The 13,661-nt window shown below is 40.3% G+C and overlaps 3 protein-coding genes across 3 annotated transcripts; all 3 read right to left on the reverse strand.

Annotated features, from left to right (window-relative positions):
• Positions 1-1,603: 1,603 nt before the first annotated feature.
• LOC148154298 (tripartite motif-containing protein 16-like protein) lies at positions 1,604-3,082 on the reverse strand. Its single transcript, XM_088016219.1, has one exon. It carries the CDS (start codon positions 3,080-3,082, stop codon positions 1,604-1,606), a length of 1,479 nt encoding a protein of 492 aa, XP_087872345.1.
• A 1,896-nt stretch (positions 3,083-4,978) lies between these two features.
• Positions 4,979-10,063, reverse strand: LOC106928789 (tripartite motif-containing protein 16-like). The gene has a single exon (XM_015005274.2). The coding sequence runs from the start codon at positions 7,694-7,696 to the stop codon at positions 6,032-6,034; it is 1,665 nt and encodes a 554-aa protein (XP_014860760.2). The 5' UTR covers positions 7,697-10,063; the 3' UTR covers positions 4,979-6,031.
• A 96-nt stretch (positions 10,064-10,159) lies between these two features.
• Positions 10,160-13,603, reverse strand: LOC106928788 (tripartite motif-containing protein 16-like). Its single transcript, XM_015005272.2, has one exon. The coding sequence runs from the start codon at positions 12,148-12,150 to the stop codon at positions 10,483-10,485; it is 1,668 nt and encodes a 555-aa protein (XP_014860758.2). The 5' UTR covers positions 12,151-13,603; the 3' UTR covers positions 10,160-10,482.
• Between the last annotated feature and the right edge of the window lie 58 nt (positions 13,604-13,661).

Genomic DNA, 13,661 nt, shown 5'->3' on the forward strand with positions numbered 1-13,661 from the left:
TCAGATATATTAATATCAACATTAATTGTGTCAAAACTGAACACAATAATGTGTCTATATGTGTCTACAAATATAGACTACTAATTCTCCAGCTATCATTAAGAGGTTGGCTATCCCTTGGATAGGTTGTTGCCTAGTGATCACTGTAGGCTTTAGGAATTTAAAGGTAGCCAGAACAACGCCACTTTGAACACATCTTGGCGTCTTTGTCAGCTCTGTTGGAGGGAGTTTCAAGTCCAGACGGTAAATATCTAACTAGGATCGTCTTTATTCAAAAATAGCCAATGAAAAGAAAAATATGTTTATATACTACACACACACACACCACTGACTCAAATTGTGAATGCCAAAATGAATGGCATTCATGAATGCCCTTTTTGCTTAACCCTTGTATGTAGAAATGGGATCCAACCGACCCCACACACGTAATACCTGTATCATTTTCTATAGACCTCTACATTTGCCTCAGTCCTTGCACGCACAAGGGTTAAATGTGCTATGCAAATAAATTTGATTGATAGAGTATAATCAGTGGCGCAACTACACATTATTCAGGTGGATGTGAAAACATAAATCGGCGCCCCCCCCAGGGAAGGAACGTCAGGGTGAAGGAGCGACGCTGACCAAACCCCCCCGAGGCGATGATACGAGATATGTGCGAGAGGTGAAGGAGCGTGAGGCGCGCTGAACTGTATGGGAAAACATAATTGGCGTGTCGCCCCCTCCAGACGGGGTTTTGGCGCCCCCTCTGGTGCTGCGCCCCTATGCGTTGCATACGCTGCATACCCACTTTTTGCGCCTCTGAGTATAATAAATAAAATAGTAAATGAAGATATTAAAAAACATTGAAACAATTTATTAATTTGGGGTATTTAGTGTCATATAAACCACAAGTTGATTTTTTTAACCTAACAAAGCAAACATAAATATGCTGTTTTCACTAAACCACTTAAAAGGGGCCACCCTCAGTGGCAGAAACCCTATGGACCCCATCTTCTGGATTGGGTGTACTGAAATTATTTTTGTTGTGTTCAGTACAATAACAATAAAGCATTCATAAAACAAAACCACAAAATTTACATTTAAATTTGAAAGAACCTCATCTGTACATGGACTGGAACGATATTTGATTTGACAAAACAATAAATCTAAATGTAATTAGTTTAGTTGAATAAAATTCTCCTGAGCAATGACAACTTCAATAGCCAAAGAGAAACAGGAAAGGGCAGTACCCAAACAAATTCCAACATCAATAAAACAACAAACAAGATGATAAAGTACCAACCTTCAGCAATAAACCAAACAATGTACTATGGATTAATAAAAAAAGAATTAAAGTGATTAACCTTGATGATCTTTTTTGTTTATTAATAGTCTAACACAGCTGAAGGTGGCTTCATATTAACTAAACCACACACCAGTTTGGAATGTCAAAAATAACTTGCTATGAGAGACTGGAGCTTAATTTGAGAGAAGAGACAATACCCAAATTCCAACATCAACAAAACAACAAATAAGATGACAAAGTAGCTCCATAAAGAGAGCTGATGTCTGACCAGTGAAGACATGACAACAATGATAAAAATGATAGAAACTACAGAAACTATTTCAAGTTAACAAACTCAGCAGTCGCTCCACCATAATATGAAAATAAGGAGAAGAGTCCAATCCCAGCATGTAGCGGCTGAGTGAATCTGGTCTGGACTCTGTGGAGGAGAGTCATGGTTTCAGAGACGCTGTAGAAAGACAGAATACCTGCTCTGTGGTCCAGGTACACTCCTATTCTGGAGGAAACTGGACCTGGTACTGGAGTTTTAACAAGGTTATGATAAAAAGTGTAACCGTCTGTGGTACAATTTAATGACCAAGATTTGCCATTGAATCCAAACTCACATTCATTTGAACTTCCTGCTCTGCCGATGTTTTTATTTGAAACTACGACTTCAACTCCTCCTCCGCTCCAGTCCACCTCCCAGTAACAACGTCCAGTCAGACTCTCTCTGCTCAGGACTTGACAACAACCAGCGAATCTGTCTGGATGACCAGGATAAAACCGTTGTTCTTCTACCCTCGTTACTTTTCTGTTCCCCTTAGACAATAACAGAAATCTGTTTGCTGTGTTTCGATCCAGAGTGATTTCTTGTGAATATTTTAGGAATTCAGTTCTGGTCTTTGGTTCTGGTTCTGTCAGTGAACCCTCAACTTCAGTGAGTCTCAGTTCGATGTTTCTCCATGTGTCACTCAGGATGTTCTGTAGTTTGTCCCTGAGCTCTGACACAGCTGCTGTCACGTCCTCAAAGTGTCTCAGAGGACGGATGTTGATGCTGGATGAGTGTGTCGACTCCCTGAGTGCTGGCAGTGAGGGGTAGTTGAGGAGAAACTGGGTGTGATCCTCTGTGTGTGAGAGCTGCTCCAGCTCAGCGTCTTTCCTCTTCAGCTCAGTGATCTCCTGCTCCAGCTTCTCCTGAACATCTTTGACTCGACTCACTTCAGTTTCCTGCTGGGATCTGATCTGCTGCTTCACCTCAGAGCTTCTTTTCTGGAGGAGACGGATCAGCTCAGTGAAGATCTTCTCACTGTCCTCCACTGCTTTATCAGCAGAGACATTGATGGCCTCCACCTCCTGTTGAAGCAGCTTCACATCTTTCTCTTGGTCCTGGATTCTCTGATGGATTTGTTGTCGACTCTTGGAGGGTTTCACCAGCTTGTGGTTCTTTAATGGTGGAGCCAGGCAGGATAAACAGGACTTGACAGCTTTCATCTTCCTCCCAGTACAGACATCACAGGCTACATCTTCAGGTCCAGCATAGCAGTGATCAGCAGGAGCAGCTTGGAGTCTAGTCTTCTTCAGATTGTCCATTAGTGCTGCTAGCATGATGTTTTTCACAAGGACAGGCCTACATCTGAACATTTTCCTGCACTGAGGGCAGCTGTGGATTCTCCTCTGACTATCTTCATCCCAGTAGTTTTTAATGCAGTTCTTACAGAAGCTGTGTCCACAGGGAATCGTCACCGGATTCTTCAGCAGATCCAAACAGATGGAGCAGGAGAATTCCTCCAGACAAACTCCTCTCTGAGCCATTTTACCTCTCAGCAACAACGACAACATTTAAATCAGACAACTTCTGACTCTCAGCAGGTCTTAGTTACTCCCAGGTTTCAGAGATGAGTCAAGATATGTTGAAAATCTGGAATATCTGTCTCAACGCAGGAGGAAGACATGTTTTAAGACTGACTCATTTCCAAAATGTGTGTTTAACTCTTGAATATATTTCCTGAAAGAGTTTAGCCTAAACATATTCACACCCCCAGGAAATTCAGAATAAAAATATTTTATTCAACAACATAGTTTATTTCTGACATGAAACAGTCATAGAAACTTATCAAAGCTTTCTTTTGGAATAGGATAAACCATTTAATGTTCACTGTGATGACTACACAGTTGAACACAGATGGCTGCAACCATAAAAGCCACAAAAGAATCTCACATTAAATGCTGTATTCCTGTGATTAGTCTTTTAAAAGCATTCCTAATTTTGCTATAATGGTGGCCAAAGATCTACATCCCCAAACCGCCGCTCACTCTGAGCATCAAGCATGATATATAAACATCCTGGGTTTCAGACGCCACAATAGAAACATTGATAAAACAGCCTGGGGACATTACACACTTTCTAGGAAGTTAAATTCCTGAGAAAAGAAAAACACTCAGGAAATACAATTAAAATCAGCTTCTGAATAAAACGTGACCTCTGGACCTCCAACTGAACAGCTCAAAGTAAAGGAAACCTTCTGAAGCAGGCAAACCACGTCTCCACATTTAATTTAAACAAACTTTAATAGACCGACACGCTTGTATAAGTTACATTTCAACAGCAAGTGGTTTTCTGGTCAAACAAGCCCAGCAGGACCGATCCAACAGAATCAACACTCAAACACACCTCAGCGCTGGAACTTTGTGTTACTCATACAGAGTCTTTAAGTATGTCTGAAGTCTTCTGGTGGCTGGAAACCAGTTAGTGGCTCCCAGAGTTTGGTCGTTTCCTCCTGACCTCCATGTTTCATATATAAGATTTGGGTGAGATCTAAACTTCCTGTCTGTGATTGTGAGCGAATGGGTTCACCTAGTTAGTCTATGATAGCTTCAGGTTGGGGGAGTCCAATGAAAGACCGTTTTCTGTATCGATGGGAAGCTTTTTGTTTTGGTGGGACTCTGATTCTTTTGTGAGTCTGAAGTGTGTGGTACTTTCCTTTGAAGAAATCCCAATGAAACGTCTCTTTACTGTTAACCAGAGTAGTTTGCTTATGGTTTTTATGTAATCCTTTATTTGACAGGGTGTAGATCAGCCTGACATGACCCTGTCATAAACATGACACCCGTTATGAAAACGAAGGCGTCTTTATGAATGTCTGTGGCTGTTGTCATGGAGTGTCATTCGGTAAATGACACTTCCTGACATCAGATATTCATAAAGACTCCTTCATGTTCACGACAGATGTCATGTTTATGATAGTGTCAGGCTTATGCACACCCCGTCAGATAAAGTGTTACTGGTTTTTATTCTTTACTTTGTTTGTTGTCTGGACCAACGTTCTCCCAGAGCCATGGTAACTCGCCGACATACATCCAGTCAACAAAAACTCACTCATTTCTCCAGACCTACCCTTCCCCTGGTCATGCAAGAAGGATTCTGGTCAGAGGGATCGTTTTTGAACAGAAAATCTGCCTTTTTGCACGGAGGCAACCATTTATTCATTAATCCTGAAATGTCAGGACAATAAACAAGTAAAAGAAGATGGTTCAAGAAACAAGTAGACATTTTTTTGGTAAGAGTTTATTCAATATTTTTTTAAAACAAAAAAACTAAGAATTAAGATTTCAATAAAATTTACACTTTGTGTCTAAAAACAATTCTTAGTTACAGCTTAATGTTTAAAAAAATCAAAGTAAATCTTACACTTTTTATTCTATTTCAGGTTTTTGATTTGCATACATAAACAAATGCTGAAAAATAACTTTTTTAAAAACAAAAAGATTTTTTTACCATTGGTCTACAGCCAGTAAAGATGATAAATGTGATTGAAAAGTTTGCTTATTGATTTTAAGCTTCCATTACATTTCATTGTACAAATGGATTTCATCAAAATGTACTTAATTTACACAGTTTGTTTGAATCAGAACAATTTCATATATCAATTTCACAGCTTGATATAATAAAATTTCATTCGATCACTTATCAGTAAATTTAATTGTATATAAAATATCATTTATACTTTTTCCAGTGACAGTTTATCAAACGTTATATGAAGAAATAAATCACATCTAAAGCTGACCTGCTTCTGCACATTTAGAAACTAAGCCTGAAATATTGAAGCCTGAATCACACATGGCAGGAAAAACCAAATAATATTCAGCAGGGATTCACTCAAAATGCTGAATCTGCAAAGGATTTTTAGAAAAAAATACATTTTCAACAGTTATTTTCAGTACATGTGACCAGCCTCCAGGGACTGGTCACGATTGATCTGTTCATTGGTTATTCTAGGCAGTAAATCAGAGGGATTTTATTCAGTTATATGAATGTATGACTCCCAAGTGGCATCGCATGCAGTCGTTTCAGTTACCCGACACGTCATAGACTCAATCATTAACAGGATAAACACAGATTCAGTCACAATTTCCACACAATATAAAAATCAGAACTAAAAGATACAATGAACCACTGATTACTAACAAAAAGAAAAAAGTGATTAACCTTCATGATTGTTTTTTGTCTAAAGGCAGAGTATAATGGAGCAGAAGTTGGCTTCATACTAACAGAACCACACAACAGTTTGGACTGTCAAAAATAGGAAAGACGAGAGCTTCATTGGAGAGACGGGACAACATCCAAACTCCAACATCAACTAAAACAATGACAAAGTAGCTCCATAAAGATGGCTGATCTCAGAGAAGAAATTACATGGAGTTTACAGTGATAGAGACTAAAGAGACTTGGGCCAAAGAACAGATTTTAACCATCACTGCTGACTATTTCATCTTAATGAACTCAGCAGATGAGTCAACATAAAACAGCCAAATCCCAGCATGAAGCGGCTGAGTGAATCTGGTCTGGACTCTGTGGAGGAGAGTCATGGTTTCAGAGACGCTGTAGAAAGACAGAATACCTGCTCTGTGGTCCAGGTACACTCCTATTCTGGAGGAAACTGGACCTGATACTGGAATTTCAACTCTGTTGTGATAAATTGTGTAATTCTTTGTTCGGCAGTCAAATGACCAAGAGATGTCATTCATTCCAAACTCACATTTCTCTGACAACCCTGCTCTGCTGATGTTCTTGTATGAAACTGCTACTCCAACTCTGTCTCCTTTCATCTCCACCTCCCAGTAACAACGTCCAGTCAGACTCTCTCTGCTCAGGACTTGACAACAACCAGTGAATCTGTCTGGATGAGCAGGATAAGCCTGTTTTTTATTCTTTCTCGTTACTTTTCTGTTCCCCTCTGATAATAACAGCTTTAAGTTCACCGTGTTTGGATCCAGAGTGATTTCTTGTGAATATTTTAAGAACTCATTTCTGGTTTTTGGTTCTGGTTCCGACTTTAAAGCCTCCACCTTGCTGACTTTAACTGACGTGTTTGTATGAGTGTCTGTCAGAATATCCTGCAGTTGATCTCTGAGCTTTGACACAGCTGCTATCACATCCTTGAAGTTTTTCCAAGCATGCATGTAGATGCCCTGCGAGTGCATAAACTCACTTAGGTCTGGCAGTGAAGTGTAGTTGAGGAGAAACCGGCTGTGATTCTCCGTGTTTGAGAGCTGCTCCAGCTCAGCGTCTTTCCACTTCAGCTCTGTGATCTCCTCCTTCAGTTTCTCCTGAAGCTCTTTTATTTGGCGGACTTCAGTTTCCTGCTGGGATCTGATCTGCTGCTTCACATCAGAGCTTTTCTTCTGGAGGAGACGGATCATCTCAGTGAAGATCTTCTCACTGTCCTCCACTGCTTTATCAGCAGATGCATTGATGGCCTCCACCTCCTGTTGAAGCAGCTTCACTTCTTGCTCTTGGTCCTGCATATTCCGCTGGATTTGGTTTCGAGCCACCTGGAGCTTCTTCTTTTTTTCAGCCATTTCTGCTGCAGCTGGGACTGTGTCATGGCCTTTGTGGTCATCCATTAAGCAGAGATAACAGATGCACTGCTGATCAGTACGACAGAAGATCTTCATCACCTCATCATGACGAGAGCAGATGCTGTGTAGCGGCTCTTTGGACGGGTTCACCAGCTTGTGTTTCTTTAATTCAGGGTCGTCATCATGAGCTTCAAGGTGATTCTCACAAAAGGAAACCAAACAAACCATGCAGGACTTGACAGCTTTTGTCTTCCGCTCAGTGCAGGAATCACAGGTAACATTTTCAGGTCCAGCATAGCAGTGATCAGCAGTTGCAGCTTGGAGCCCAGTCTTCTTCAGATCATCCACCAACTCTGCTAATATGATGTTTTTCACCAGGACCGGCCTCGGTTTGAACTCTGTCCTGCACTGAGGGCATTTACAGACTTTGGTCTCATCTGTATCCCAGGATTGTTTAATACAGATCATACAGTAGCTGTGTCCACATGCAATGGTCACAGGATCCTTCAGAAAATCCAAACAGATGGAACAGGAGATTTTCTCCAGCCGATCTCCTCTGTGAGCCATTTCACCTCTCAGTAACGGCGACTGTGTGAGTTTCTCTCTCTTAAAGGCTTAATGACTTTGAACTTCAATCTGAACTTGTGATTCTTTCAGTCAGACTTTGTGCTCTGCCACTATTGTTTATTGGTTGGGCAATATAAATCAAAATGAACAAAGTGGAGCTTGTGTGTTTTATAGCAGGAAGAAGATAGACTCACATGACTTTAGTTACAGGAAGAGGTATGTCAAACCAGAAATCAAATGCTTATTTCTTTAACAGTAGCAGCTTTTGTCCCCTGTTTTGTGTTTAAAATGTAGATCCACATTTCATTTTGACATAATTTTGTTAGTTTTAAGAAACTGAAAAAGGTAATTTTTTAACAAAAAAGAAAACTGCAGAGCCTATAAGATCAGCAGCTACAGAAAAGGAACATTTAAAATTAGTCTGCCACTTTGCTGCTCTTGCACAGGATTTTTGTCCATTGTGAGACAATAAATTATATTTATATTCTATCCTAAAGCCACACCTGTTACTAAAACCTTTGAACCTGCAGCAGAACTTTAACATCTTTGATTTACAAGTTGATGATCCAGTTTACAGAGCTGTGATCTCCATGTGAGCAAAAATCAGCCATAATCATCAGGGAAAACTTCCTCATTGCCTCCAATGAGGAAGTTCAGTTCTTGACTTTTATACACATAGATTAGAAGTTGCTTTTTTTATTCTTGTTTCCTGCTTTGTGATGTTCTCTGTATTGTAATTTGATGCTTCCTGAACAGCTTGATGTTGAAAATGAGAATTTGCTCTCAGCCATCTTGGTAAAATAAAGGTCAAATAAAATAAACTGGATCAAAGAGGGATTTTTGTGGAGCACTTATGTTTGATTATTAACTATTTTTCAAAGTTTTGTCTAATCAGCTAATCAGCTCATTAGAGTTAAACTTACTGTACTTCATGTGGACTAAGTAGATAATGATGGCTGCAGAATGTCAAATGACGGTGGAATAGTTTATCAGGTAGTTTAGTATGACTTTATTACTCTGATCTTTGCGTCATGCTATTATGTTTAATCTTTGTTTGGTGGTAATGTGCCTTAGCCAACACACCGAAGGTTTTCTCAGGAGAAATGACCTTCAGTAGAGCAAAGATCCAGACAGTCTCACTCATTATTATTTTTCTCGATCCTACTGTTTCTATTAAAAGGTTTTGCTCCACAGTTGAGATCAAAGAACTCAAACTGATGTTATCTGGTGAATCACTTACAGTAATAAATTAACTGATCAAATTCTAAGGATATAAAACAATAAAGGATCCAACAAACTTTTCCCTATGAGGAATAGATTGGCCTCCATTTCCAAATGGTATTTGTACAAGACACCTTAAGGGCTTCTGTTAAAGAAATCGTGTATTGATAAAGGTAAAAGCTAAAATACCTTTATTTCATGTTTAAAACCACAGAAATTAGGATTCAGTAAAGTTATATTGAGCATAAGGCAGGTATTTACTAGTTTTGGTTTCCAAACTTGTCGAGGATCCTCGACCTTTATCAGAAATAAAGACCCCTCTTAGAGTGACCACAAAACTTATTTGCTGGATTCTGCAAAGACATTTGCAGCCTTAAAGAGAATATTCCACCCAAAATAAATGGGTGACTGGTTGCAGGGCCTAATCTGCTCTTTCTCAGGGTGAAACATTTATCTTTGTTGATCAGCCAATCCCACTCTAAAAGAAAAAAAAAGAACCAAGTGGCAAGCATGGATTGGTCCCATCTACCCGAAGCCGAGGTGAAAAAGCCAGTTGCGGCCTCCCTATCTCAATGCAAAGCATTGCGTGACCCCTTGAAGACCCATTATCTTTCCAAAACTACTTTGGGATCCCTTTAGGGTTCTTGAAGGGGCTAGGAGTGGTCTACCGAGGCATGGATGGACTCTTTTTAATTGGGCAATCCTGCTCTTTAAACCTTTATCCAGTGTGAATGCCTGGGATTGCTGAAGCAGAGGGATCAACCACACTTGAGGCCTATTCTTACCTTCAATACTTTCAATGCAAAGCATTGTTGGTGACTGTCTACTAGCCCTTATTGATACTTTGCCTAAAGTGTGTGGGGTGATCACTGGGGTGGTCTTGTTTTGATCATGCAATCCTGGTCTTTAAAACCGAACCAGGCATGACCACGTGGGACACTCCTAGCCAAAGCAGAGGCTAAAAGGCACTCGAGAACTTTGGTTTTCATTGCAGAATGTGGAACATGGCCCTCTGCTACCATTTGAGGCAAATTTTCCACACAACTCTGGGGGGAGTTCAGGGACTTGGGACTGGGGTATGACGTGGCCAAATTGAGTTAAGTTGATGTGATTCATGTTGGACAAGATTTCTGTTGCTGAAGGTATTAACTGCAGCCCTATAGATCACCTGTTTTAAGTAACAGATATTACAAGTCATATGTTTCTCCAAATAAAATTAGAAATAATAGCAACATACAACCATTTAGAAAGGTGTTATCTGTTTTTATTATACCACCATTTACTGGTATGAAGACTTATTAAAATATGCTAAATGTTAGATAAATTCAGTTTATGCACATATTTAACAACAAAGTATCAAATTGATATAATCATGAAAGTAAAACAAAAGGACAATCAGTTGATATAAAGTATTATTTGGAGAAAACACAAAGCATCATCTTAATGAATCTAATCAATGCAGTTTAATGAATAACTCAATTCATTACCAGGTTTTCTCTGCATAATCAGGAGAAATTTTGCTACTTAGCCAACTCTAGAAATGTATGGACGTCTTCCTCAGAAGACTATTTCAGCTTAATAAACTCAGCTGAAGATCCATAATAAAGTCTAACCCCAGCATGTAGCGGCTGAGTGAATTTGGTCTGGACTCTGTAGATCAGAGTCATGGTTTCAGAGACGCTGTAGAAACACAGAACACCTGCTGTGTGGTCCAGGTACACTCCTAGTCTGGAGGAAACTGGACCTGGTACTGGAGTTTTAATGTTGTTATGATGAAATATGTAACTATTTCTGGAACAGTGACATTCTAAAGACCAAGATTTTTCATTGGATCCAAACCTACATTCATCTGACAATTTTGATCTGCTGATGTTCTTGTATGAAACTGCAACGTAAACTCCTCCATTTCTCCACTCCACCTCCCAGTAACAACGTCCAGTCAGACTCTCTCTACTGAGGACCTGAAGAAAAACAATGAATCTGTCTGGATGATCAGGATAAGACTGTTGTTGGTCAATTGATGTTACTTTTCTGTTCCCCTCTGATAACAGCAGATTCATGTTTGCAGTGTTTGGATCCAGGGTAATCTCCTGTGAATATTTTAAGGATTCACCTCTGGTCTTTGGTTCTGGTTCTGTCAGTAAAACATGCACATTAATAATCTTCAGTGAGATTTTTGCCCATGTGTCTCTCAGGACGTCCTGTAGTTTGTCTCTGAGCTCTTTCACAGCTGCTGTCACGTCCTCAAAGTGTCCCAGAGGATGGATCTTGATGCTGGATGAGTGTTTAGACCTACTGAGTGCTGGCAGTGAGGGGTAGTCGAGGAGAAACTGGGTGTGATCTTCTGTGATTGAGAGCTGCTCCAGCTCAGCGTCTTTCCTCTTCAGCTCAGTGATCTCCTGCTCCAGCTTCTCCTGAACATCTTTGACTCGACTCACTTCAGTTTCCTGCTGGGATCTGATCTGCTGCTTCACTTCAGAGCTTCTTTTCTGGAGGAGATGGATCAGCTCAGTGAAGATCTTCTCACTGTCCTCCACTGCTTTATCAGCAGAGACATTGATGGCCTCCACCTCCTGTTGAAGCAGCTTCACATCTTTCTCTTGGTCCTGGATTCTCTGATGGATTTGTTGTTGACACTTCTGGAGCTTCTTCTGCTTCTCAGCTCTTTCTGCTGCAGCTGGGACTGTTTCATGGCCTTTATGTTCCCCCATATTGCAGAGGTAACAGATACACTGCTGATCAGTACGACAGAAGATCTCCATCGCCTCATTATGACGAGAGCAGATGTTTCGTTGGAACTTCTTGAAGGGATTCACCAGTTTGTGTTTTGCCAAAGCTGGAGATTCATAATGAAGCTGAAGATGTTTCTCACAGTAATTAACAAAGCAAACCAGACATGATTTGACAGCTTTCCTCTTCCTCCCAGTGCAGACATCACAGGCCACATCTTTAGGTCCAGCATAGCAGTGATCAGCTGCAGCAACTTGGAGTCCAGTCTTCTTCAGATCATCCACCAACTCTGCTAAAATTGTACTTTTTCTCAATGCAGGTCTTCTTCTGAAGGTCTCTCTGCACTGAGGGCAGGTGTAGATTCTCCTCTGATCTCCATCCCAGTAGCGTTTAATACAGTCCATGCAGTAGCTGTGTCCACAGGGAATAGTCACTGGATCCTTCAGTAGATCCAAACAGATGGAACAGGTGATCTTCTGCATCTGTGCCTCTCTCTGAGCCATTTTGCCTCTCAGTAACGACTGTGTGAGTTTCTATGTCTTAGAGGTTTAATTAGTTTGAACTTTAATCCAAACATGTGAGTCATTCAGTCAGACTTTGAGCTCTTCCATTTCATTGCCTTCTGATATCTAAAGGGTTGGGAAATAAACATCAGGCTCAACCAAAGTGGATCTTACTGGTTTGAAGCAAATCAACCAGGCCACGCAAACTGTAATTTTGTCGCATAAAACCTTTCCTTATTTTGTGCCTCTAATAAGGCACAAACCCACCAGTGCATGAGAATGTCGCACCCCGAGGTTGTGCCATTCAGTTTAAGCAATATTCAACAAGTTGAACAGAGTCCACATTGTGTCATTACACAATCAAGCAGATAAATACATGCAACACAGTTAAATTATGAACATGAACAGTTCACCCACTTGTGCGTAATCAAATGATATTGATCTGGAGGCTGAATCTACACCCTGGAGCCCTATTGTACTCTGGAATTACAAACGGGAGCTAAAGTTTTGAAATCACAGAACATTTTTCAAATTGAAGTAATCAGAAGTCAGCAAGATTTTCTGACAGAGGTAGGATGCTCTCCTTCTGCGTCAGACACGCTCCAAAGTCTCCACAACTCAACACCCTGTCAGCTACCGGACAGCAAGATGCATTTAGTTCGGGGTCCAGTTCAGAGAGGATACTCAGTTGGGATGAGTCCAAGGTTCGTTTAAAATGTAGATCCAGATTTCATGATCAGTTTCTCTTATTCTGGCAGCAGTTTGTCAGTTATAAAAAAACTAAGTAATCTCCAGCTAAAAAGGTAATTCTTAACATTAAAAACAAACTGCTCTTCAAATCAGACCAACAACTCCATAAAGGAACAATTCAAACAGTCTGTAAAGCCACACCTGTAACTAAGCACTTAACCTCAATGAAAGTGACTTTTGGACCAGTAGCGCCACGAATGACAGAAAATTAGGTTAGGTAGTCATTGCTATCATCCATTTACAAGTTGATGATCTTGTTTACAGAGCTACTGTCCCTATGTGTGCAACAACACGCAGGTAGAGAATCAGGGAAAGCTGCTTCAACACTATAATTCACATCTGAATTAGACAGGAAGTGATGTTGCTCTCAACTTCTGCCAGATTCTGTCTTCCTCATCAACTGTGAGTTAAACCCCAAAGAGAGAAAAAGAACAGACAGCATGTTTAGATGCTAAACGAACCAATTACTTTGGTATAAAATCTTTTTCAGAAGTATACATTTCTATGCTCATTCCCACGTTAGACCATTTACAGCATGTATTTCTAGTCGAGTTTTATTCTCTCAGAGGAAATGTCTCCACACTTCAGGATGTCCGTTTAGGAGATGCTGGTTTTGTTTAGATGTCATAAATAAATGTTCCCAGTGATGAAGTTTAACTGATTCAGATCCTCTCAGTCATGATCCCTTTGTGCTTTCCTTGTTCAAGCCCAAAACTGGTAGTTGCACATTTTGTCCACAAGATGGCAGTGTTAAAAAGCTG

This window comes from Poecilia mexicana, unplaced genomic scaffold (genome assembly GCF_051168715.1).
Source record: "Poecilia mexicana isolate PSO_F unplaced genomic scaffold, ASM5116871v1 scaffold_18, whole genome shotgun sequence".
Classification (NCBI taxonomy): domain Eukaryota; kingdom Metazoa; phylum Chordata; class Actinopteri; order Cyprinodontiformes; family Poeciliidae; genus Poecilia; species Poecilia mexicana.